The sequence below is a fragment of the Mesocricetus auratus genome, unplaced genomic scaffold, assembly GCF_017639785.1.
Source record: "Mesocricetus auratus isolate SY011 unplaced genomic scaffold, BCM_Maur_2.0 Super-Scaffold_100003, whole genome shotgun sequence".
NCBI lineage: Eukaryota > Metazoa > Chordata > Mammalia > Rodentia > Cricetidae > Mesocricetus > Mesocricetus auratus.
Window position 1 is genome coordinate 1,516,326 of NW_024429188.1, and position 27,722 is coordinate 1,544,047.

General features: G+C 41.1%; 1 protein-coding gene across 1 annotated transcript; it reads right to left on the minus strand.

Annotated features, from left to right (window-relative positions):
- Positions 1-279: 279 nt before the first annotated feature.
- LOC121132770 (protein FAM104A-like) lies at positions 280-18,073 on the minus strand. The gene is made up of 3 exons (XM_040743794.1): positions 17,933-18,073; positions 17,523-17,622; positions 280-557 (listed from the first exon to the last, which is right to left on the minus strand). The coding sequence occupies exons 1-3, from the start codon at positions 17,944-17,946 to the stop codon at positions 324-326; spliced, it is 348 nt and encodes a 115-aa protein (XP_040599728.1). The 5' UTR covers positions 17,947-18,073; the 3' UTR covers positions 280-323.
- Positions 18,074-27,722: the final 9,649 nt, after the last annotated feature.

Here is a 27,722-nt window from a genome sequence, read left to right on the forward strand (position 1 = left end):
GCACACTTAGACTTTCAGAAAAAGGAGTCACATTTAAAAATTACATTTAACATGGAGAACCTAAAAGAGTGAATTAGAACCCAAACCGTATTGGACAGTATCAGAAGTCCTCCTGTTGCTATTCAACATGAATTGGACACCAGTATTGACAGAAAATATATCAAAGCATCATGAAGACCCTTGGAATTCTAAATGGTGGAACAAAACAGTGAAAGAGTACAAATGCCCATTGACCTCTTACTGAAATACAGACAAAAGTCGAGACTGCTTTGTGTGAATGCCATTGCTTTTTATAAACAAGGGATGAGGTAGTGCATAGGCTATCACATCAGAGATTGTCTTCTCTTCTGCAGGCTGTAGAAATGGGCCTCCTTCAGTATCTGGTTAATATGAGAATAAGGTCCTTGACCTTCCAACACTACATCATCCTCCTGGGAGATCTCGTAGGCATTGTAGTTAAATTCAGGCACGGTCTTGTTTAAGGTGTTCTCTGACATACTTTCTGCATTGTTGTTACTGGTGCCGCTGTGGCTCCATGCATTACCACAACTTGACGACTGGAAGGAGAAAGATAGAAGGAGGATGACTATTATGATATTGTCATCATTTTCTGTTCATCTTGAAAGCATCACACTCTATAAAAGGCTTCACTGTCCATAAAGTGCAATCACTTGGATAGCTCATTTACTCCTCACAACAGCACTATTGCTCAACCTGAATAGCACCCATTTGGCAGACAAGGAAGGAGATGTGTGATGGGCCCAAAGTCCGGTCTCTAGGAATGTCAAGAAAAGGGTAAGAACACAAACTTTCTCACTCAAACTCCCACCATATATCCTTTGACCCATTGTCACCATGCATTCTGATTATCTGCACCAGGGAAGTAAGCTCCCAAGCTCCAGGGAAAGCAGCAATCAGTGCTGCAGAATGTGATCAGTATTAGTACCAAAATAAGTAATATGTATGTCATGCCCTAACGTGGCAAAGAAATGATGGGGAAAGTTCCATTTACACATATGTGCATACATACAAATAAGAGGGTCTTTCCATACCTATGTCCTAGAGTGGGCATGTAAAAATTCAAGACTCCACTCATCTCAAAGTGCTTTTGATATGTTTTAATGGCAGCTGTATGTCAAAATTCAACAATCCTGTTGACTAACACCCCTGGTCTCCTATTTGTGGGTATGCTATAGTTTGTATACGATTTGCTTGTTCTTAATGTTGTCTGTCCTGGAAATAACTTCACTCTGTCATATTAGTAATGATATGTAGTGACATTATATTATACCCTAAAGAGCTATATTCTGGGACTCTGTAGACTAGGGATGAAATTCAGAGGAAGATTGTTTTCCTCACATGCATGGGACCTTGGCTTCCATCTCATTGGGTACAACACACAAACTTGTGCACACACTCAGGAACTGCTTGCCTGTAATCTTAATACTATCAAGGTGATCACAATGATGCTTATGTGAACAGAAATGTTGAACAATATTGGTATTGTATATCTTTAAGGCCATTTTTTCCAGGTAGGAACTGATTGTGACAGAAACCAAGACATGTCATCATTCTCAGGTCATGTGGAAGTCCTCAACTCACTACATCACCTGAAGTATCAAATGACAGTAAGTATTTATGTACCGAGATTCATGCATTCATAGACTCTTCTTGAGAGACACAGAAGCCAAATGAATCTGTGTGAGTAACTGTCTAATAGCTATTACTGGTTACAAGGGCTATGTTTGTGAACATGGTCTCTGAGGAAACCAGACAAACTATACCCCTTCTAAGGCCTGCAGTGTAAACATCTCCACATAGCACTTTCACTATATAGTTTGCTTATAAATCAAAAGCCATGTACCTATCTCATTGGTAAAAACATCTAGTACAGGTTCTGGTTCCCTTAGGTAGATTTCCTTTCTTGGTTGTTTGGTGTGGGTTTTACTTTTTTGATGGACTATCTTCTGTACAAAAAGGCAAGTAAGGCAACCATCACAAATGGAAGCATATTTGGTTTATACTCTTGTGTCATGAAGATGTAAGCATAATATGAAGAGGGGATATAGTACATTATGGGGCTGAGTATATGGTAACGTTGGTAGAGAGCTCCCTAGCACACAGGAAGTCCTGGCTTGAAAACCAGCTCAGAACAGCAGGTGCTAAGAAGCACTCCTGACTGCAAACTAAACTGATTTGCAATTTCATCCTATGGATTAGAGAGACCAAGAGCAACACAACAAAATAATAAAAGACTCTTTGCTTTTGCATTGGAATGGGTATCTTGGTGATTTTGGGGTTCAAAATTTTGGCACAACAGTTGGAATGTTTTGGTATTGTAGGTATTTTTCAGATTTTATTGTATGCATATGTATATGGGCATTTTACTTCATATATATCTCTGCACCGCTTTCATGCCTGGCTCCCAAAAAGACCATAAGAAAGTTGGAATTTCAAAAAAAAGAAGCACTCTTGTAGAGTCAGGTGGAGGTTGGAGGATCACAATGTCATTGTTATGGTCATCTTTGGCAACACAGCCAGTTTATGTTTACTTGAGTCTCCTGAGACCCCCTTGCCTAGGAGAACTTACAGGAAAACTCACAGCTCATAGGGGAATTCTTCAGAGTCATTGTGAATAAAACAGTAAAAGTTCAGACTCTAATTTCTAGTTGACTTACAAAAACTTTACCTCTGATGTGTAGTGGTCTCATTACAATAATGTTCATTGACAGATTGTACACCTTCAGAATTTTATGTTCATATTTGGAAACATAGCCAAGTTGATGTTTCCTTGATTATCCTGAGACACCCCTTGCCTAGGAGAACTTACAGGAATCCTCACAACCCACAAGGGAACTCTTCAAAGTCATTGTGAAAAAAAGCAAAGATGATCAGCCTCTAGTTTCTAATGAAATTATAAAACTTTTACCTTGGTTGTGTAGTGGCATCATTACAATAATGTATACTGACTGGTTGTACACCTTCAGCATCTTAAATATTAAGAACCAGCAAGCAGTTACCAATTTGTATAGGAGAATTGACTGGAAGGGCATGTTAGCACAAACATGAAATACCAGCATCTGGGAGGCTAAGGTAGGAGGATGTGGAGGCCCTGATGGATTACATACTGAGATCCAGGCCAACCCTGCTGTGTATTGAGAACCTGCCAAAACAGAGAGACAGAGTCTGACAGGGAGCCATCCAGGAATGCAGAAAAGAGGAAAGGAAGAAATAAAAAAGGCTGAAGTAAATTAAACTAATCTAAATTATACTACATCTATTAATTAAATAGAGTCTTCAGGTCCATTTCTGGCAACAAGGTTAACATAGTCATGCTTTTGCTTATACACAATGATGTCCCTGCTTTCTTATGGGATGTCTGTATTTCTCAAGTCATTTGAAAACACTGAGGTATAGTTAATAAATTTCAATACTAATAATTGGTTGGAAAACATTCCAGTTATATTATTATAGTTACTTTCTATTGTCGTTAAGACACCATGACCAAGGCAGTTCATGGAAAACCTACTGGAGACCTAAGTTTTAGAGGGTAGTTAGAGTCTATGACCACGTTGGTGGGCTCATGTTAGCAGGTGCTGCAACAGGTGCTGAGAGCAGATAATTTGGGACAAAACCAAGAGCGAGCAAGCAATCGAGAGAGAGAGAGGGAGAGAGAGAGAGAGAGACAGAGAGACAGAGACAGAGACAAAGACAGACAGAGACAGAGAGAGTGACAGAGAGACAGAGACAGAAAGACAGAGTGACAGACTGAGAGAGAACTACCTGGGAATGGCATGGCATGGGTACTTGAAACTTCAAAACCCATACCTCCTCCAACAAGGCTACATCTCCTAATCCTTCCAAAACAGGTTTAGCTACTGAGGATCATGCATTTCAATATATGAGTCTATTGGGGCCATTCTTACTCAAACCACCACATACCTGTGCAGTTTGCAACTGGGTATCTTCACTTTCCAACTCATTTTCAAGTAATGTATAGAGAAAATCCAGATTCCCAGTGTAATTAATTGAATCACAGATGCTATGATTATGCCAGTGAAAACAGATTATGGGACTCAGTTCCTCCTGACATCTAAACGAGGTTCCTGAATTGTATGTAGTTCTAGAAGAGACCTTCAGAAGAGGGCTCAGTGCCCTACAAATTGGAAAACACAGTCTACCTCCCTCATCCTACAGTAGTGCTTTCTCCATCTACAAGGCTATGAACCCTATCAACAGTCGTCCCAGTTATGAAGCCTGGAGTTTTTAACAGTCTTGCTGTGAGAATGACCTTGAGAAGGAATCCTTGAATTAGAGATATTTTAATACAGTGGGGATTTGTTTACTGCTTGATCAGACTGCCCCTTTGACATGGAAAACTGCTCTTCATAACAGAAATATTTCCCTCTTCCTACATCTGAGTTTTATAGACTACGAATTCTTTTTTTGTTTTGTTTTTCGAGACAGGGTTTTTCTGTATTGTTTTGGAGGCTGTCCTGGAACTTGCTCTGTAGACCAGGCTTGCCTCAAACTCACAGAGAACCGCCTGCCTCTGCCTCCTGAGTGCTGGGATTAAAGGCATGTGCCACAATGCCCAGCCAACAACCAGTTCTTTCACTAGAACATACAAGACCTGAGAAGTTCCAAGACTGTCCAAAATTTCATTGACACATGAATGCTTCCTAGCATGTTCTGACTGCCTCCATAAACATCTGTTCACAATGCGCACTCAAGTAGGAAGACCAATCCTTTACAAAAAAGGGATGTTTATTGGCTATGTTGGTATCAGTATATGCTTTTACCCTGCACATGTGAGTAAGAGGAAGTCAGGTCTCTGTTGTGCAGACTGAGTTCCAGGACAGCCAGACTACACAGTGAAATCATGTCTCTAAAACAATAAAAACAAATAAACAAATGGATAATTAACAAGATTGATTCATTTATGTGTTCCTGAGCACATGCGATGTGCAAGATGAATACTTATGTGCCTATGCAGGCCAGAATAGTGAAAAGCATGCTCACTAGCTGGAATTACAGGTGTTGGAACCCCTCAATATGGATGTTCATGTCCTCTGAGAGAGAAACTACTGTCTGCAACTGCTGACCCATCTCTCTAGCCACACAAAGCCCACTCTGGCATCCCTGCATTCTAAACACAGTTTAGCTCTTATTATGGGCATGTCCTTGCAAATCCATGCATTCCACAAAATAAAAGCATCATTAAGATGAATTTGGGGAAGAAGGTCTCACCATTTAAAAATTCCAAGTGTGATAAACAATGATGATGTGGCCTAGGCCCATGTGCAAGACAATTTATACTTTGTTCAAGGCCTTAGTAAAATCTGCATGTTTAACACAGAGCTCAAGAAGCTGCATGGCTTCCTGAGAATTGCTAGAGTTGTATTAGAGGACGAGACAGAGAATCAACCCTGGGACTTTCTTCTCAGTGGCTGGGAGCCTTCCTTATCGGGGCTGCATTGTGACAGAATACTGGGTAGTCACATGCTATTTCAAGGCCTAGCATGGTAAGAAAATACTAAGTGTACCTACATTAGTGGTGACTTACAGATCCTTATTCATCCTTAGGCCCACTCAAGAAAGAGGAAACCTGGTATAGGAAATCTAGACAACGGCCCAGTGGTAGATACAGTAATGAAATGTGGAGAACCAGTAACTGCCAGTTTATTAAGTCAGCATAATCTCTAACTACATTCCACATATTATCCTTATACTTACAGAGAAGGGAAGTCCCCATGCATAATCATGGAAACTTCTTTTAACTACAGACAGAGACCATTCAAGAACAGCACAAGTAACAAAAGTGCAGCATGGTAGATAGCAGTCACAGTGGACACAATGAACATAGTGGAAGAGGGGACAGAAAGAGTGTTAGAAGTGGAGATCTTGGAGTTTGCTGTGAGACTGTGTCTCCTAGGAATGCCAGAAGCTACAGCCATAAAGTCCCTCCATCATGATGGCCTAATTATGAACTGAAGTACAACCACAACATACATTGCAAAATAGACAGGGAATGCCGAGGACACCTCAATGCTACAAAATCCAAAACACACATGGGAGAAAAGGGCAATACAATTGGTTATTCAATACCAAATGCTCAGTCAAGAAGACATGCATAAGCGTAATATTATGACAGTGAATAGATACATATTTAAGTACTTCTCTCTTGCAATGTCTCTCTCCTTCTTGCCCTCAATCTCTGGTGAGAGTGCAAAATTGCAAGACCACTTTGGATATCAGTATGGTGTTTCTCAGGAAAATGGGAATCAGTCTACCTCTTTTTAACAGCCAGAATCTGGCAGTAACCTAGATGCCCATCAACCGAAGAATAGATTAAGAAAATGTGGTACGTTTACACAATGGAGTATTACTCAGTGGAAAATATGATGAAATCTTGAAACTCACAGGCAAATGGATGGAACTGGAAGGAAACATCCTGACTGAGGTACCACAATCACAGAAAGACAAGCAGGCTGTGTCCTTAATCATATATGGATATCAGACATTTAACAAAGGACTAACAGCCTACAATCCACACTATCAGAGAAACTAGGAAACAAGGAGAACCCCCCCAGAGAAGAATTCATGATCCCCTGAAGATGGGGAGGGGAACAAGAACCCCTGAGCAAATTTGGAGCATGTGGGTTAGAGGAGGAAGGTGGGAAGGGGAGAGGAGCAGAAGGGGACTTGGAAGGAGAACAGGGGAACTGAGACAGGGGAGGGCAAGAAAGGAGATGCCTTGATAGAGGGTGCTAATATAGGTTTGGAGAGAGGTCTGGCACAGGGGAAATGTCAGGGGATCCAAAGGATGACCCCAATTAGGAATCTAGGAAATTGTGTAGAGGTGGACCTTGATTCCCTTCCCCTAATATTAGATTGATGACTACATTGGTTGCTACTCTTAGAGTCTTCATACAATATTTGATCGAAGCAGAAATGGTACTCACAGCTAAACAGTAAGCCATACTCTTGGGATCTAGCTGCAGAGAGGGAGGAGGGATAAGAAAAGGAGCCAAGACTGTGCTGGAAAAGACCCCAGAAACAGTTGACCTGACCTAGTAAGAGCCCCAAGACCCTAGTCATAAAGCTGGGGAACAAGCATTCGAACGAAGCAAGCACTCTGAATGAGAGTGCCAGCTAGAAGGCCAGGGCAGTCTATGGGACCTCTAACAGTGGAACACAAATGTACTTTGGAAGCCCATTCCCTATGGAGGGATACTGTTGCAGCCCCCAAATGATCGGAGGGACTTTGATGACACCCTGTGATGGGTCTCACTATCCTTGGGGTGTGTGTGGGGAGATGGGTTGGGGCATTGGTGGAGTACATGGTAGGACAGAAGGTTGATGGAATGGGAGGATTGATATATAAATAAGAGTGCTTCTAAAATAAAAAAGTAAGAAAAATATTTAAGAAAAAAGAAAAGAAAAGAAAAATGTAAGGTGGAGTGAGCAGCTGTAGGTAAGAACTGTCAAACAGAAGGTCGTGGGAATGCAGGCAGCAGCTTAGAATCAAAGGTGAGAAGGAAGACAGCATACTTTGGCATGCTCCATGGGCTAGTGCGCCATCTTTGTCAGAGATCCCCTACCCAAGTAAACAGGTACAATGAATGTATCTTTCAAGATATAAATGCTTAGGCTTTGACACACAACTAATGAAATCTCTTCACTTGATAAGAGACTCAGAGACTTCTAATGACTTCTTCAAGAAGTTCTATCATGGATCGCCTGGGAACTACACAGAGCTTCCAATCCTGGCGGGAGCCAAACACCCCAGACTCCAGAACTTCTCTCCCACCAACAAGACTAGGAAACTAGCTGATCCAGGGAGACCAGGGGACCAGCTGTTCCAGCAGGTTCAGGGACCAGAACAAGGACAAGGAATAGAAGAACCACCAGATTATTGGACTTGCTAGCACCCACCAAAAGGGAACACTGGTCCCCTAAACACCAGACCAGTAAGGGGCTCTTTCTGCACTCACTAGAAGAAGAGATGGGAAAGAGACAATACAAAAACACACTCAGCAACAGAAAAACAAATATGACACCAACAGATTCTAGAGACTCCACACCAGCAAGACTCCAACAGTCCAATGCAAATGAAGCAGAAGAGAATGACCTTAAAACCACTTTCATGAAAATGATAGAGGCCCTAAAAGAGGATATAGGAAAATCCCTCAAAGAAATGGAAGAAAAAACAAAGCAAATATGCAAGAAATGGAAGAAAAAACAAAACAAAAATGAAAGAAATGGAAGAAGAAACAAACCAAAAAAAGGCAGGAAATGGAAGAAAAAACAAACCAAAAATACAAGAACTGGAAGAAAAAGTAAAAGAAAAAATGCAAGAAATGGAAGAAAAAGCAAACCAAAAACGCAAGAAGTGGAAGAAAAAACAAACCAGAAAATTCATAAAATGCAACAAATGGACGAAAAGATAAACTGAAAATTGCATGAAACAATGCAAACAGTGCAAGGGTTGAAAACTGACATAGAGACAATAAAAAAACACAATCTGAAGAAAGGCAGGAAATAGAAAAGTTGGGCAAATGGTCAGGTACTACCGATACAAGCATTACCAACAGAACACTAGAGATGGAAGAGAGAATCTCAGGTGTTGAAGATACACTAGGAGAAATGGATTCATCAACCAAACAAAATCTTAAGTCCAACAAATCCTTAACACAAAACATCCAGGATATATGGGACACCATGAAAAGACCAAAACTAAGAATAATAAGTATAGAAGAAGGAGAAGAAAACCACCTCAAAGGGGCAGAAAACATACTCAACAAAATCATAGAAGAAAACTTTCCCAACCTTAAGAAAGACATGCCAATGAAGGTACAAGAAGCTTACAGAACACCAAATAGAGTGGATCACAAAAAAAAGTCCCCTCGCCACATCAAAATCAAGACCCCAAATACACAGAATAAAGAAAGAATATTAAGAGCAGCTAAGGAAAAAGGCCAAGTAACATATAAAGGCAGACCTAACAGAATTACACCTGACTTCTCCATGGAAATTCTGAAAGCCAGAAGGTCCTGGATAGATATTCTACCAACACTAAGAGACCATGGATGCCAGCCCAGACTACTATACCCGGCAAAGCTCTCAATCACTATAGACGGATAAAACAAGATATTCCATGACAAAATTAGATTAAAGCAATATGTATCCACTAACCCAGCCCTACAGAAAGTTCTGGAAGGAAAACTCCAACCCAAGGAAGTTAACTACATCCAGAAAAACAAAGGCATTAGAGAATCCCTCTCTACCAACAGCCAAAATAACAAAGGGGTGAAATTCCACACATAATTCCACCAAAAACAACCATTGCAAATCGAAGAAGCAATCAATAGTCATTAATACCCCTCAACATTAATGGCCTTAACTCATCCATAAAAAAACACAGGGTAGCAGAATGGATTCGAAGACAGAACCCATCCTTCTGCTGCATACGAGAAACACACCTCACCCTCAAAGACAGACAAAAATTTTTTCAATCAAATGGACCCAAGAAACAAGCAGGGGTAGCAATCCTAATATCTAACAAATTAGACTTTAAAATAAAATCAATCAGCATAGATGAAGGAGGTCATTACATACTCATCACAGGCGAAATCCACCAAGAAAAATTGTCTATCCTGAACATCTATGCCCCAAATACAAAGGCATCCACATTTGTAAAAGAAACATTACTAAAATTTAAACCACATATAAAGCCCCACACCCATATAGTGGGAGATTTCAACACAACACTCTCACCACTAGACAGGAATACCAGACAGAAACTCAACAAAGAAGCAAAGGTTCTAATAGAAGTAATGGCCCAACTGGATTTAACAGACATCTATAGAACATTTCATCCACATAAAAAGAGTATACCTTCTTATCACCACCACATGGAACCTTCTCAAAAATCGACCACATACTTGGCAACATATCAAACCTCAGCAGCTACAAAAAAAATTGGAATAACTCCATGCATCTTATCAGACCACCATGCTTTAAAATTAGAATTCAACAAAAACACAAATTGCAGAAAACCTACAAACTCATGGAAATTGAATAATGCTCAACTGTACCATTCCTGGGTCAAAGAAGAAATAATAAAAGAAATTAAAAACTTCCTTGAATTCATTGCAAATGAAGACACAACATACCCAAACCTATGGGACACTTTGAAAGCAGTGCTTTGGGGGAAGTTCATAGTTCTAAGTGCCCACATGTAGAAACTGGAGAACAGTTATACAAGAGAATTAACAGCAAAGCTGAAAGCTCTAGAACACAAGGAAGCAAACTCCCCGAGGAGGAGTACACGCCAGGAAATAATCAAATTGAGGGCTGAAATCAATAAAGTAGAAACTAGGAAAACAATACAAATAATCAATGCAACGAAGAGTTGGTTCTTTGAGAAAATCAACAAGATAGACAAACCTTTGTCCAAACTTACCAAACAGCAGAGACTGAACATGCAAATTAACAAAATAAGAAATGAAAAGGGGGACATAACAATGGACTCTGAGGAAATCCAGAGAATCATCAGGTCATACTTTGAAAACCTGTACTCCACAAAATTCGAAAATTTAAAGGAAATGGAAGACTTCCTAGCTATCACTTGCCAAAATTAAATCAAGAACAGATAAGCAATTTAAATAGACCTATAACCCCTATGGAAATAGAAGCAGTCATCAAATGTCTCCCAACCAAAAAAAGCTTAGGTCCAAATGGCCTCAGTGCAGAATTCTACCAGAAATTCAAAGAACAGCTCATACTAATTCTTCTCAAAGTATTCCATGCAATAGAAGTAGAAGGGTCTTTGACAAACTCTTTTTATGAGGCTTCAATAACCTTGATCCCCAAGCCACACAAAGACACAACTAAGAAAGAGAACTTCAGACCAATATCCCTCATGAACATTGATGCCAAAATACTCAATAAAATACTGGCAAATTGGATCCAAGAACACACCAAAACAATCATTCACCACAATCAAGTAGGTTTCATCCCAGGGATGCAGGGATGGTACAACATATGAAAATCCATCAACGTAATCCACCATATAAACACGCTGAAAAACAAAAGTCACATGATCATCTCACTAGATGCTGAAAAAGCCTTTGACAAAATCCAACACCCCTTCATGATAAAGGTCTTGGAGAGATCTGGGATAACAGGAACATACTTAAACATAATAAAAGCTATATACAGTAAACCAACAGCTAACATCAAACTAAATGGACAGAAACTCAACGCAATTCCTCTGAAATCAGGAGCAAAACAAGGTTGTCCACTCTCTCCGTACCTTTTCAAAATTGTAGTTGAAGGTCTAGCCAGAGCCATATGACAACAAAAGGGGATCAAGCGGATACAAATTGGGAAGGAAGCGGTCACTTTCACTGTTTGCAGATGATATGATAGTTTACATAAATGACACAAGGAACTCTACCAGGGAACTCTTACAGCTCACTAACACCTTCAGCAAAGTGGCAGGCTACAAGATCAACTCAAGAAAATCAGTAGCCCTACTATATACAGATGATAAAAGGGCTGAGAAAGAAATCAGAGAAACATCACCCTTTACAATTGCCACAAACAACATAAAATACCTTGGGGTAACGCTAACCAAACAAGTGAAAGACCTGCATCGCAAGAACTTTGAATCTTTAAAGAAAGAAATTAAAGAAGCCCTCAGAAAATGGAAAGATCTCCCATGCTCTTCGATAGGCAGGATCAATGCAGTAAAAGTGGCAATCCTGCCAAAAGCAATCTACAGATTCAATGCAATCCCCATTAAAATCCCAGCACAATTCTTCACAGACCTTGAAAGAACAATAATCAATTTTGTATGGAAAAAAAGACCCAGGATAGCCGAAACAAACCTGTTCAACAAGGCAACGTCTGGAGGCATCACCATCCCTGATTTCAAGCTCTATTATAGAGCTATAGTCCTGAAAACAGCTTGGTATTGGCACAAAAACAGACAGGTAGACCAATGGAATCGAATTGAAAACTTTGATGTTAACCCACACATGTATGAACATCTGATCTTTGACAAAGAAGCTAAAAATATACAATGGAATAAAGAAAGCATCTTCAACAAACGGTGCTGGCATAACTGGAGGCTGGCATGTAGAAGAATGCGGATCGATCCATGTTTATCGCCATGCACAAAATTTAAGTCCAAATGGATCAAAGACCTCAACATAAATCCAGCCACACTGAACCTCCTAGAAGAGAAAGTGGGTGGTACCCTTGAACGAATTGGTACACAGTAGCACAGACAGTGAGATCAACAATTAATAAATGGGACCTACTGAAACTGAGAAGCTTCTGTAAGGCAAAGGACACAGTCAGCAAGACAAAAAGGCAGCCCACAGAATGGGAAAAATATTCACTAATCCCACATCTGACAGAGGGTTGATCTCCAAAATTTACAAAGAACTCAAGAAGCAAGTCTCCAAAACACCAAAGGACCCTATTAAAAAGTGGGCTGCAGAACTAAATAGAGAGTTTTCAATAGAGGAGTCTAAAATGGCTGAGAGGCACTTGAGAAAGTGCTCAACATCCTTAGCCATCCGGGAAATGCAAATCAAAACAACTCTGAGATACCATCTCACTCCTGTCAGAATGGCTAAAATCAAAAACACCAATGACAATTTATGCTGGAGAGGATGTGGTGAAAGAGGAACACTACTCCATTGCTGGTGGGAGTGCCAACTGGTTCAGCCACTTTGGAAAACAGTATGGAGATTCCTCAGGAAAATGGGAATAAACCTACCACAAGACCCAGCAACTCCACTCTTAGGCATATATCCAAAAGATGCCCATTCATACAACAAGGATGTCTGTTCCACTATGTTCATAGCAGCATTATTTGTAATAGCCAGAATTTGGAAGCAACCTAGATGCCCCTCCACCGAAGAGTGGGTAGAGAAAATGTGGTACATTTACACAATGGAGTAGTATTCAGCAGAAAAAAATGGAATCCTGAGATTTGCAGGCAAATGGATGGCACTAGAAGAAACCATTCTGAATGAGGTAACACATTCACAAAAAGAGAAACATGGCATGTACTCTCTCATATATGGATTTTAGACATAGATCTGGGGAGTGCCAGCCTACAATCCCATGGCCAGAGAGTCTGGGAAACAGAAACTTCATTCAGTGCCTGATGGAAGAAGAGGCAGACTCCCACGGCTAACTGAGCTGAACTCAAGAAAGCCAGTAACAGAGAGAGAGGACTGATGACCAAAGGAGTTAAGACTGGGCTGGTTTAACCCCAGAAACAGCTGACCTGCTAAGGGTTAACTCTTGAATCCCAGACTGATGCCTGGGAATCCAACATGGGACAGATCAAGACCCCCTGATTGTGGGTGTCAGTGAGGAGGCCTAGGTAATCTATTCAGCGTTGGGCAGTAGATCAGTATTCATCCCGAGTATGTACATGGACTTTGGAATCCCATCTAACAATGTGAGATGAACTCTCACCCTGAACATTTGCGGGGAGGGTCTAGGCCCTGTCCTGGATGAAATGACAGTCTATGCACACCCCCATGGAGGGCCTCACCCTCCCTGGGGAAATGAGGGGATAATGGAGGAGTTGGGGGGAGGGCACGGGAGGTAGGGAGGGAAAGGGAGAGGGATCTGGAACTGACTTGTGAAACAACCATGTTTCCAATCTAAATTTAAACTTAAAAAAATTAATAATAAAAAAGAAGTTCTATCATGCAGATCATACAAAGAAATCCATAGGGATTTAAATGGACCCCTGCTCATTTAATTTTTGTTGCTGTGAGAAAACACCTTGACCAAATCAACTCAGGGTTGAAAGGTTTCCTATGTCTTACAGACACAGGTTTTCATCCCGTATTGACAGGAAGTCACAGCAGGAATATAAGAGCAACATCTCACCTACAGTCAGGATCAGAGAGAGAATAAGCACAGGAATCTTTGCTTGGTTGATCCTTTGCTTATAGCCGACTTTCCTTTTCTCCTGTATATTCTGGATGCCTTGCCCAGGCAGTGGCACCACCTGCAATGAGCTGGGTCTCTCCATATTCACTAACAATCAAGATGACCCGCACAGACATATCCCAACATGATTTCAGTCTAATACTCTACCAACTGAGCTATTTCTCCGGCTCCCAATATAATTTCAATAATTCCCAAGTAAGACTTTTTGAAAGTCAATAAATTGAACTAGAAAAAGGTCACTCTATCCCTCAAAGGGCAAACACCGCATCTTTTCACTCCTCTGTGGGTCCTAGTTTCCAATTTTGTATTGTGTGCTCATCCTGGAGTCCATCTTGAAATCAAGAAACTATACACAGCCCATAGGATTGGGGGAAGTTTGCAGAAAGAACGGGAAATAGCAGAATACTAGTAAATGAAAGTAGAGAGTAGAAATCCTGGTGTCAGAAAGGTTCAAACAGTTTGTGAAGAGATGGGAATGAGAAACGGAGGAGTTGTGACAAGGGTCAACCAAAGTTAAGTGTGCCGAAAGAATCAACAGGAGAACAGATGACCTTAGACCCCAAGTAAAATGCATAGTAAGAGGAGGTGGTGGAAGACGTGGGATAGGAAAGAACGTGAGGGGCATGCTGGTGGAGACAAGTTCAGGTGAGAATAGGGGAAAGGAGTGGACACAAGAAGTGAGGATGTGGACATGTGATAGAAAACTAAGGATGTATGAAGAAGCTTTATGCAAATGCACCAGATGGAAAACGAGGTCATACGTGCTATTGCTTTAATGATTTATTTATTCTATATGCACTGGTGTTTTGCCTGCATGTATGTCTGTGTGAAGGTGTCAGATGTCCTGGAACTTGAATTACAGACAGGTGATGTGTTGCAGGGACTTGAACTCAGGTCTTCCGGAACACCAGACATTATTCTAAATGACTGAGTCATGTCTCCAGGCCCAATAGATGCTATTTTAAACAAAAATAGTGCTAAGTGTTATTCCCAAAAGCCATAGGTTATTAAGGAAAATCTCAGTATTGCACACAAATTACCTCCATATTGACCCAACATCCCCAAATGTGACCAAATAGCAAAGTTGATTTGTCACTACTCTTGGTTGCTCAACAGAACAAGTTGGTAGGACACTGTAGCTGAGCCACTGAATACTGTTGTTATAGGTCATAGGAAAATCAGTTTTGAAATCAACAGGAAACACTCCCAGCAAACCAATGTTCATAGTACCCAAAAGGTGTTATGCTGGCATTAGTGACAGAAACATCATCAGTGATCACACCCATGGCTGGACAATGTATGGTATAATAATGGTCTGCAAGGCATGATGAACGCACTTCTCTAGTGCTTGCAATTCTCTTCCTGGGGCTAATCATTTGTTCTCCTCATTGGATGTGAGTTCTGATTCATATGAGTTAGTATATTTTGACACTGTAAACAGAGTCTAATCCTATTATTAGTGAGCTCATTGTTCCTTGGAAATGCTGGGGGAGGGCTTACTAAACTTCTGCTAAATGATCATGTTGTTAATCTGCATTGCATATATTTATGTTTGCATGCATGTCTGCGCTGTTCTCCACACTGGTTAGAGGAACTTGTAGTTGCAATGAGTAGTGGTCAATGTAAATAAACATAACTATTCTAAGCACTGACACTAAGCAACCGTGAGTGCTCAGCCACAGATGGGACATCTACATCCACCCGCCCCTGCCATTAGGCTTCAGGCAGTATTGCAGATGAGGAGGCAGAAAGAACACAAGAGACAGATTACATGGAGGAGCGCTGTGAAATACTGTCCCTGGTTATGGTATGACTATGGCACATGTGAACACATGGTCGCTGTGGTTACCTTCCAAGACCTGAACACACAAAAGCCAGGAAAATCTCCTGGGAGCTGCTATTGTGGCTGAACCTCCAGTGTAGGCGCTATTGGCAATTGATGGCTGCTAGAGAAGGAAGAGTCACTTCTCTCTGGGGAGATGGACCCTGGCCATCAGTGGATGACCCCAAGGCTCTGTGCACTTCAGAAGAACTAGCTGGACACAGTGGGTTAAATAGGTGCATACTTAATCAATCAAAAGTAGGATAGGAAGTCTAGACAGATACATGTTGGGGAAGTCCAGGGTAGTATAGAAATGGTCCAGGGTAAAGATGCAGGAGATGTTTCAGGTGACAATGATCAAGAAATAGTGTATTTAAGCATGAAATATCAAAGAATACAAAAGAGTTTTAAAAAGAGATTCTTATCTCAGGTGGTTCTATGTCCTGTCAGTCAGACCGCTAAACTAAGTATTACAGACCACAAACTGGTAATAACAGAAAGAAATAAAACAGGTTATCAAATATTCCAGCAGACAGCTTAAATTTTCCTGCTTGAAACAGTGCTGTCACAAAGAGCTATAGTCCTAACAGGTGGGGAAAATCAGGGTGCATAGTTGTCTAAACTAAATAGGTGTGAGGCCCTTAATGTATGTTTCTCATTTGTCTTTCTGCTTCTTTCCTTGGAGCTTGAGCAGTGGTTCCGTGTGATCAAAAGCAGAGTGAAGTCTGGGATCTGTACCAGTAATCTTCATGCTCTCCTCGCACTTTCTATTTCCTGCTTTACCCAGTCATCAGGAAAACACTGTGAAGCCCTTGTTCTTTATGAGGAAGACAGACAGGTACAGAGGCTTTCAGTCTTTATGTTTGCACTACCATATCTCATACCTGTGATCCAGGGATCAGATTTACATGTGAAGGTCTAAAGATGCTAACATTGGAAACAAAGGCCAGTATTCATATTTTGTGACCACATGCAAGAGAGAATTCTATGGGTCAAGAACACTCCTTGGTGACTAGAGCCAAACTAGGTACATTTCATCCCAAACCTGTTTGTGTCCTAGAGGATTGACACATGTGGAGAAGCCCTGTATCTCTTGCTTGAGGTGGGACAAAATGAACCCTACTTACTCATTATCTAGTGAGCCTTGTCCAGTAAACCTTTACAGTGCTCCCTCCTCACTGAGTTATGCTTCCTTTCAAACCATGCTACCTTACCCACTTCCTGGTTGTTAACTTAAGACTCTTGACGTTGAAATGTCAGCTCCTCAGTACAAGCATTGCTAAATTTTCCCCAAATTCCTACACACAACCCCCACTTTACTTTCAGGAAGAAAGCAAGAAGATCTTTGCAGCTAGTAGCATGCATATCTGTTCTTCAAGTTTATTTCTGTTCTAACCATAGAAGACGGGATTCAATTCTTCCCCCTTTGTAAAGTGGGGAAATTCCTGGAAGCCCATTCCTCCCGACTTTATTCAGGAAAGCCTCTCTGTTGGCCCTGTCTGTGTTGTATTGTGTTGTGTTATGTTGTGTTGTAAATCCTTGCTTAAGACAACACTAAAAATGCTGCTCTGTCTCAAAACCATTGCAGCCAAGGAGGAGACTTTCATGAGGGCATCTGGGAAGCTTCTCTTGTCATCGTGTCGTTGAGAATGAATGCTGTAGTATGGCAATGAGTCAAATGGAGAAGCTGTGTGACTGTGGCTCGTACCTCTACAACGCAAGAGTCCTGGAAGTCCTGGTTCTTCTTATTCCTCTTTGAATGAGGAGCATGTTGCTTGCCTTCCTCGTTGTCTTCTCGTGGCCTCTTCCTGAAAATAGTTTAAAAAGGGAGAGGAAAATCTGTCATCATTCAGCAATTGACTTTTGGGTGCTTAACTTTCAGCCCTGTTCCAATACCCAAATCTGTGACCTTGTCTAGGAATGAACCAGTCAGGACTGCTCTGCTGGATTCACACACTCTGCAGGCAGATGGCACCGGGCAGTGAAGGAAATATATTCAACAGAAATTCCATGCGTACCCAAGACAAGTTCAAGATCCCCAAGCCAGAATATTCATTTGAACTACTGTTTGAGACCAAACACATGAAAAAAATTAATGGACAAATGTTAAAACTCTACCTGGCCAGGCCCATTCTTGTCACCCAGTTATATATTCGCTCCAGTTTATAGGATTCTCGGCCCTGCCACAGGGCACGTTTCAAGGTACGTAGAGCTTCTCTGCTGTAGCTGCTCTTCTGTTCTTTTCTCTAGTGGCTACAAACAGATACCACTCGTGTACAGTGAGATCATTCCTGTTGCTATAACAACAATTATTATGTCACTGTAGCTAGTTCCCTTGACTGCCACCATGAAACTCTGGCTGAATGCTTACTTGAAACTGTATCTCCAATGTATTTTAATGCTTCATTCCCTTATGCCTTCCACCTACCCTCTCTCCACAAATAGTTTGTGATATTGATGGTAGTGTTCTTGAATATGTTTTTATAGGGATATTATTCAGCAGCAATTTAATTAAAGATAATTGATAGTTTTTTTGTAGCCATATATTTTTCTGAGTTCACTTATCCTTCTGTAGTTTTTAATCTTGCTTTAGTGTCAGACAGAACACTCATGGTCAGTTGTCTCACTAAGCTTAAAGACTTTTCAAATAAACCATTTAAAAAAACTAAGCTGTATATAAAATGCAAAATTCATACATAGACAAAAAACGTTTACACATATTATTTGCAGAATCTATTGCTGGTTACAATTGGAATTTTTCCTTATTTTTGTCTTTATCTAAATTTTTTATTATTTATTTTTAAATTTAAATTTAAATTAGAAACAAGGTTGCTTCACAAGTCAGTTCCAGGTCCCTCTCTGTTTCCCTCCCCTCCTCCCGTGCCCTCCCCCCAAACCCCCTTAATATCCCCTCATTTCCCCAGGGAGGGTGAGGCCCTCCATCGGGGTGTCCATAATCTGTCATTTCTTCCAGGGCAGGGCCTAGACCCTCCCCCAAGAGTTCAGGGTGAGAGTGCATCTCACATTGTTGGATGGGCGTCCAAAGTCCCTGTGTATATTCGGGATGAGTACTGATCTACTGCCCAAAGCTCAATGTTATGATCTATGTATAGTGGTTGAGTGGAATGTGATTGAAAACAAAAATTAAGGCTTGGTGTCAGGTCCTTTAACCATTTTTAAAATTCTATTGATTCACAGGTTCATATAACTTACTCTCATCACACCTACTTAAAATTTCTCTTCTGTCCCTCCTGCCACCTTCACCTCCCATCTCCATGTACCTTTTCACATCCTCCTGAGACCACGTAATGGTGCCTATATATGTGTGGGTTTATGGAAGTCTACTGGAGCCTGGGTCCCTCTCAGGAGCCAAATTCCTAATAAAACTGGAATCTTCCCCAATAACCATCAATTGCTGAGAGATCCTCAGCTAGGGGTGTAAATTCATGAGCTACTCCCTAATCAGTGCTGAGATTTTTCCTGGGTTTATCTTGTGTAGGTGTTGTGAATGTGGTCACAGCTGCCTTTGAATTCAGGTGGGCATCAGTTCTGTCTTGTGTGTCCAAAAATGGAGTTTCCCTACAAATGTCAGCCACCTCTGACTTTGACAGTCTTTGCTTCCCTTCTTCTTGGGGACCCCAGGGAAATTGGAAGGGACAGATTCATGCTTTACATATACCATTCAGGGAGATGGGGGCATACCAAATCAATTACTCTCTTCATGTTGACCATTAAAGATTTTGTGTTAATTGCCATCTGCTTCAAAAGGCAGAGTTCTTAGATGAACTAATGTGTGGAATAAATACAAGTTAGAGGGAAGTTTAATATTATTTCAATTCGTCAGAATAATAGTACTAAATTCTATGTAAGACTTAATAATCTAAAGACTTTGGCTGCCTGATCCTTGCTTGGAGGCTTATTACTCAAGGATTTAACCCCCAGTGTCTGTGAGACAATGGAGCCAATGCAATCCTTGATTCTGAGCAGAAGAGAGGACCAGAACTAGTAAGAACTTCGAAGTTCTACACTTGTTCCTTAGGAAGCTCAGTTCCTTGAGGCCAGCATCCCAGGTCTGCAATGTTGAGACCCTTGTCCCCTGATTTGTGCTATTGTCACACGTTGAAGACCTAGAATCTCAAGACCTTCTGCCATTCCCAACTCCTCATACTCTTCCGGGGAGGGAGATTCCATCCTTTCTCATTCCTGGCTCCGCACAGCCTCTTGTCTTTCTCCAGCATCAGAGCTCTTCCTCCTCTGCATCTCTGCTGTCCCTTGTTGCATCCTCTCCTTCTGCTCCCCACCATTTCTGCCCTAGTCTGTCTGCCCCAAGAACTCTTCCACTGCCCTGGTCAGTTCAGCTACTGGAGCTAACACAAGGGCTGCTGCCTCTGCAGGGACAGCAGATGCTGCTTGTATGAATGTGCTGCCTCAGCTGCCATCTCCTCCTTAAAACAGGAGAGGAAAAACAGACCCAGGAAGTAAATAAAGCTGCCAGCTCATACAGCAAGAAAAACAAAAACCACTGAAAGCAGTAAGAAGACACAGTGGTTACTGCTTTTCCCTCTGTGCTCTAGATGTCCTTTTACAAATCAGGTCACTTTTAAACCTACTTTAGCCTACTTATTGACTTCTGTTAAAATGTCTGTCCTTTACTGCTACCATCCCACAGCAAGTACTTTTAGTAAATTGTGTTTAAAATGCCAAGCAACGCTTGTCCTTCTGTGACAGATCAGAGGGACCTGCCTCTCACTCCAGCCCTGGGATATTAAGTCCCATTTATCATTGTTAAATAATGTTAAGTACTGTTAAATTCTGGAACTCTTAGTGCTATCTGAAGTTTTTCTTGACTCTACTGTAAGTCTTTTGTACATTGTCTGCATGAGAATCAGACGCTTAGGATGGGACTTTGTCACGGGCTGTCTGCTTGTGCCAGTTGCCCTTAAGCAACTCCAGCTTGGAAATCTTGCTGTATGCCCTGGTTGTTGCCTGGTGGTTTGGATCAGTGCCCAGATGCCTTGAGTACACTGCAGTGCATAGACAAATGCATTCCAGTTCCAGGTCCAGAAGGAACTCTACCCACCAGCGTGATTTCAATAATTTTTGGGGGGGTTGCATTTTGGCATCACAGCCTTGGGTATACACCTCAGAAGGCTCTGAAGCCATTTCACCTAGTCCGGAGGGCAGCACTTGCTCTGGTGGCCAAGTGGGATGGCTACCATTGGTGCAGTTCCCAACACTCCATTAGCATGAAGGTGTCACACCCCCATTCTTGCTGTATCAGATGGCAGCTTGATTCACTTTCTGTGTCTGCTTACCCTCTCCTGTTTTAGAAGAACATCCCTTATAGATCTTTCTTGCCAATGTGGGGTATGGGCATTTGTCACTTTTGACACGCTGGGCTAAGCTGGTAGCCTGCAGCTGAGGCAGCGCACTCACCCAAGCAGCATCTGCTGTCCCTGCAGAGGCAGCAGCCCTTGTGGTATCTCCAGTTGCAGAACGCGGGCAGTGGAAGAATAGCAGGAAGGGGGCGGTGGCTCTCTGTGAAGACATTTCCTTCATTGCTCTTCCAATGCATCCTGCTCCCCTCGTCCATTCCATTCTCAGAAATTCTCTATCCCCTTTCCCTCCATCTTACCAGTCTCCACCCCATGTTTCTCCCATAGATCTCATCTAATTTCCCTTCCTAGGGATATCCATTTGTCCCTCTTAGACTCTTCATTGTTACCTAGCTCCTCTGGAACTGTGGATTATAGTCTGGTTATTCTTTGCATTATATCTAATATCTGCTTATGAGTGAACACTTACTGTGTTTGTCTTTCTGAGTCTGGGTTACCTCACTTGGGATTGGCTTTTCTAGTTCCATCCATTTGCATGCGAATTTCATGAGGTCTTCAGTTTTTTACAGCTGAGTAGTATTCCTCTGTGTAAATGTACCACATTTTCCTTATCCATTCTTCAGTTGAAGGACATCTAGGTTGTTTCCAGATTCTGGCTATTACAAATACTGCTGCTATTATATAGTTGGACAGATGTCCTTGTGCTATGATTGGACATCCTTTGGTAAATGCCCAAGAGTGGTATCTCTGGGTCTTGAGGTAGAATGATTCCCAATTGGGAGCCATTATAAGTTGGAGGAGAGATCTGGCACTAGTGAGATCTTCACAGATCTACAAGAATGACACCAACTGGCATTAAGGCTACCTTAAATGTCATCCCATGATAATGAGAATGATGACTACCTTATATGCCATCCTAAAACTCTCATCCAGTGGCTGACGGAGGCAGAGGCAGACACCCACAGCTGGGAACCAAATTGACCTCCTGTAACCCAGTTGCAAAGAGGAGTGATGAGCAAAGGAATAAAGATCAGACTGACGAAACCCCCAGAGGCAGCTGACCTAAACAAAGGGGAACACATGGACCCCAGACTGATGACTGAGGAGACAGCATAAGACTGATCCAGACACCCCTCCAATCTGGGGGTTCTATAGGAGGCCTCGGCAATCTGTGGAACCTTGGAGAGTAGAGCAGTATTTATTCCTGGCATACAGATTCACTCTGGGAACCCATTCCACATGGAGGGATGCTCTCTCAGCCTGCACTCTTAGGGGAGTGCCTGGACCCTGCCCTGAGTGAAATGATAGACTCTAGATATCTCCTACCTGGAAGGATGTGGGGATAGGGTGGGAGGCTGGGGGGGGATGGTGGGGGTGCGGGAGGAGGGGAGGGAGAGGAAACTGGGATTGACATGTGAAGCAAGCTATTTAAAATTAAAGTAATAAAATAAATAAAGGCCAAAAAGGAAATACTGATTTTTAAACATTTTTAAAATTTTAAATAGCTTGTTTTACATGTCAATCCCAGTTCCCTCTCCCTCCCCTCCTCCCACACCCCCTCACCATCCCCCCATCCTCTCACCCTATTGCCAAATCCTTCCGCATAGGGGATATCTAGAGTCTATCATTTCAGTCAGGGTAGGGTCCAGGCACTTCCCTAAGAGTCCAGGGAGAGAGAGCAACCCTCTTTGTGTTATGGACACACGATGTCTGTTAGTATTCGAGGGATAAACACTGATCCATTGCTCAGGACCCCATACGTAGCCCAGGCCTCCTCATTGACTCTCACATTCAGGGGGTCTGGATCAGTCCCATGCTGACCTCCCAGCTGTCGGTCTGGGGTCCAAGAGCTCTTCCCTGTTCAGATCAGCTGTCTCTGCTGGTTTTGCCAGCCCATTCTTTGCCAATTTGCTCATCGCTCCTCTCTTTCTGTCGCTGGATTCCTTGGGTTCTGTTCAGTATTTAACTGTGGGTGTTTACCTCTGCTTCCATCAGTCTCTGGTAGAAGACAGATCAGGCACCATTGTGACCTCTAGTGATTTAAATGGATGACACCAATTGGCAAGCTAAGCAATAGTGTAGAGACCATCTCGAATGCCTATTTCTGATAGTGAACTTGATGCAATACTGATTTGTAAAATGGCTGTACAAGTTTGCACTCCCACCAGCAGTGGAGGAGTGTCCCCCTGATTCCATATCCTTTCCAACATAAGCTTTCCTCAGTATTCTTGATCTGATGCATTCTGACAGATGTAAGATGATATCTTAGCATTGTTTTGATTTGTTTTTCTCTGATGATTAAGGATGGGTAGCTCTTCCTTATATGTCTTCAGGCTATTTAAGATTTTTCTGTTGAGAATTCTCTGTTTAGCACCATACTCCACTTTTCATTTGGGTTATTTTGTATTTTGATGTTTGTTTCTTGATTTCTTTATTAGTAGATCAGCATGATATGGGATTGATGAAGATCTTTTACCATTCTTGAGGCTGTCAATTTGTCTTATTGACTGTGACTTTTCCCTTATAGAAGGTTTTCAGCTTCATGAGGTCCAATTTATTGATTGTTGCTTTCAGTGTCTGTGAAAATGGTGTTACATTAAAGAATTGATCTCCTTAGCCAATGCTTTCAAAGCCACTTCCTACTTTCTTTTCTACAAAATTTAATGTCGCTGGATTTATATTGACCCCCTTAATCCACTTGGATTTGAGTTTTCTTCATGGGCATAGATATGGATCTACTTGCAGTCTTCTACATGTTGACATCCAGTTATGCCAGCACCATTTGGTAAGATTTGTTCCTTTTTTCACTGTACCATTTTTTGCTTCTTTATCAAAAAAGAAGTGATCATAGGTGTTTGGATTAATTTCAGGGTCTTCAATTTAATCCTATTCATCCATGCATCTGTTTTTATGCCAATACCAAACTGTTTTTTTGTTTGTTTTTTACTATAGCTCTATAGAAGAGTTTGAAGTCAGGGATGCTGATACATTCGGAAGTTCCTTTATTGTACAGGATTGTTTTAGCTATTCTGGGTTTTTTTATTTTTCCATATAAGCTGAGCATTGTTCTTTCAAGGTTTGTGAAGAATTGTGCTGGGATTTTGATGGGGATTGCCTTGCATCTGTAGATTGCTTTTCTTAACATTGCCATTTCTAATATGAAGATGCTACCTATCCAGGAGCATGGGAGATCTTTCCATTTTCTGGTATCTTTTTTAATTTCTTTCTTTAATGACTCAATGTTCTTGCTTTACAGTTCTTTCACTTGTTTGTTTATCATTACCCCAAGAAATTTTATGTTGTTTGTGGCTATTGTAAAGGGTGATGTTTCTCTGATTTCTTTCTCAGCCCGTTTATCATTTGTCCAAAGTGGGCTTCTGATTTTTTGAGTTAATCAATATTGTATGCTGCCACTTTGCTGAAAGTGTTTATCAGCTTTAGGGGCTCCCAGATCAAGTTTTTGGGGTCAGTCATGTATACTATCATATCATTCATGAATATTGATAATTTGAGTTCTACCTTCCCAATTTGTATCCCCTTGATCTCCTTTTGTTGTCTTATTGCTTTAGCTAGAACTTCAAGTACTATATTGAATACAGATGGAGAGAGTGGGCAACCTTGTCTTGTTCCTTATTTTAATGGAATTGCATTGAGTTTCTCTCCATTTAGTTTGTTGTTGGCTGCTGGTTTGCCGTATATTGCTTTTAAAATTTAAATTAGAAACAATCTTTCTTCACATGTCAATCCCAGCTCCCTCTCCCACCTCTCCTCCCCCACCCCCACCAGTTCCCCCCATGCCCCATCCAGTCCCCACTCCATTCCTCAGTGAGGGTGAGACCCTTCATGGGGGATCTCCAGAGTCTGTCATTTTGTTCAGGGCAGGGCCTAGGCCCTCCCCAAGAGTTCAGGCTGAGGGAGCATCCTTCATTGTGGGATGGGCACCTAAAATCCATTAGTATGCCAGTGGTAAATACTGATCTACTACCCAAGGCCCCTTAGATTGCCTAGGCCTCCTCACTGGCAGCCACATTCAGGGAGTCTGGATCAGTCCTATGTTGGCCTCCCAGCCATCAGTCTGGGGTCCAAGAGCTCCCCCTTGTTCAGGCTAGCTGTTTGTATATTGTATTTATTATGTTTAGATATGTTCCTTGTATTCCTGATCTCTCCAATACATTTATCATGAAAGGGTGTTGAATTTTTCAAAGGCTTTGTCAGCATCTAATGATAAGATCATGTGGTTTTTTTCTTTCTGTTTGTTTATATGGTGGATTACATTGATAGATTTCCATGAGTTGAATCAACCATGTATCTCTAGGATGAATTTTACTTGGCCATGGGGAATGATTTTTGGATTTGTTCTTGGATTTAGTTTGCCAGTATTTTATGGATTATTTTTGCATCAATGTTCATGAGGGATACTGGTATGTAATTGTTTTTCCTTGTGGTATATTTGTGTGGTTTCAGTACCAGGGTAACTTTAGCCTCCTAATAGGAGTTTGGTAATGTTCCTCCTGTTTCCATTGTGTGGAACCATTTCAGGAGTTTTTGAGTTAGCTCTTCTTTCAATTCTGATAGAATTCTGCACTGAATCTATCTGGTCCTGGGATTTTTTTGGCTGGGAGACTTTTGATGACTGTGTCTATTTCTATAAGAGTTATAGGTATATTTAAATTGTTTATCTGGTCTTGATTTAATTTTGGGATGTAGAACTTATCTAGAAAACTGCCCATTTTTTTTAATTTTCAAATTTTGTGGAGTACTGGTTTTTGTTATGTACCCCTTTTCTTTGCTGATTTTGTTAATTTGGGTATTCTGTGCCTTTTTGTTAGTTCAGATAAAGGCTTGTCAATCTTGCTGATTTTCTTAAAGAAACAGCTCATTGTTTAGTTTGTGTTCTTTTCTTCTGTTTGTTTCTATTTTATTGATTTCAGCCCTCAATTTGATTATTTCTTGTCACCTACTTCTCCTGGGTGAGTTTGCTTCTTTTTACTTAAGAGCTTTCATGTGTTTTTACAATTTGCTAGTGTGAGATTTCTCCATATTCTTCAGGTAGTCCCTTGTGCTATTAACTTTCCTCTTAGCACTGAATTCACAGTGTCCCATAAGTTTGGGTGTGTTGAATATTCCTTTTTTTAATTCTAGGAAAGCTTTAATTTCTGTCTTTATTTCTTCCTACCCAAGGGATGATTCACTTGTGCATTGTTCAATTTCCATGATTTTGTATGCTTTCTAGAATTTGTGCTGTTGTTGAATTCTGAATTTAAGTCATGATAATCCAATAGGATTCAGGCTTTATTCGAATCTTTTTGTGTCTGTGGAGATTTGTTTTGTGGCTGAATATGTGCTCAGTTTTAGAGAGGTTCCATGGGGTGCTGAGGAAAAGTTTTATTCTTTTGTGTTTGAGTGGAATGTTCTATGGATGTCTGCTAAGCCCATTTGAGTCATAACATATGTTGAATCACTCATGTCTCTTTTAACTTTCTGTCTGGCAGACCTGTCCAGAGTGAGCATGGGGTGTTGACGTCTCCCGCTATTCATGTGTGGGGTTTGAAATGTGATTTAAGCTTTAGTAATGTGTCTTTTACAAATGTGAGTGCACTTGTATATGAGACACTTTTGCTCAGGATTAAGACTTCTTCTTGATGGATTTTTCCTGTGTTGAATATGAAATGTCATTCATCATCTCTTTTCATTACCTTTAGTTTGGGGTCATTCTTTTAGATATTAGGATAGCTACATGCTTAGAAAGTCTTTCCCTATTCCTTTAGCCTGAGGAAATATCTGTCTTTGAAGTTGAAGTGTGTTTCTTGTATGCAGCAGAAGGATGGATCCTGTTTTTGTATCCATTCTGTTAGCTTGTGTTTTATTATAGGTGAGTGAAGTCCATTGATATTGAGTGATATCCATGACCAGTGGTTGTTGGGTCCTGCTATTTTTTGTGGTGGTGGTAGTGTGTGTGTGTGTGTGTGTGTGTGTGTGTGTGTGTGTGTGTGTGTGTGTGTTTGTGTGTGCATGTGTGTGTGAGTGTACATGTGCATGTGTATGTGCTTCCTCTTTTTGGATTTTTTTGGCGTGGGATTGTCTATTGCCTTTAAATTCATGTGTCCATCTAAACACCTTGGGTTGCACTTTTCCTTCTAGTGCTGTCTGGTGGGCTGGATTTATGGATAGGTACAGTTTAATTCTGATTTTATCATGGGATATCTTGTTTTCTACATCTATAGTGATTGAAAGCTTTGCTGGGTATAGTAGTCTGGGTTAGCATCGACGGTGTCTTAGAGTTTGCACAATATCTGTCCAGGACCTTTTGCCTTTGAGAGTCTCCATTGAGAATTTGGGTGCTATTCTGATTTATCTGCCTTTATAGGTTACTTGTCATTTTCCTTTGCCCCTCTTTATATTCTTTCTTTATTCTGTATATTTTGTGATTGGATTCTTATGCGTCAAGAGGACTGCTGTTGCTGATGTTGTTGTTTTGGGGGACTCGATTTATTTGGTACTCTGTATGCTTCTTGTATCTTCATGGGAATTTCCTTCTTTAGATTGGGAAAGTTTTCTTCTATGATTTTGTT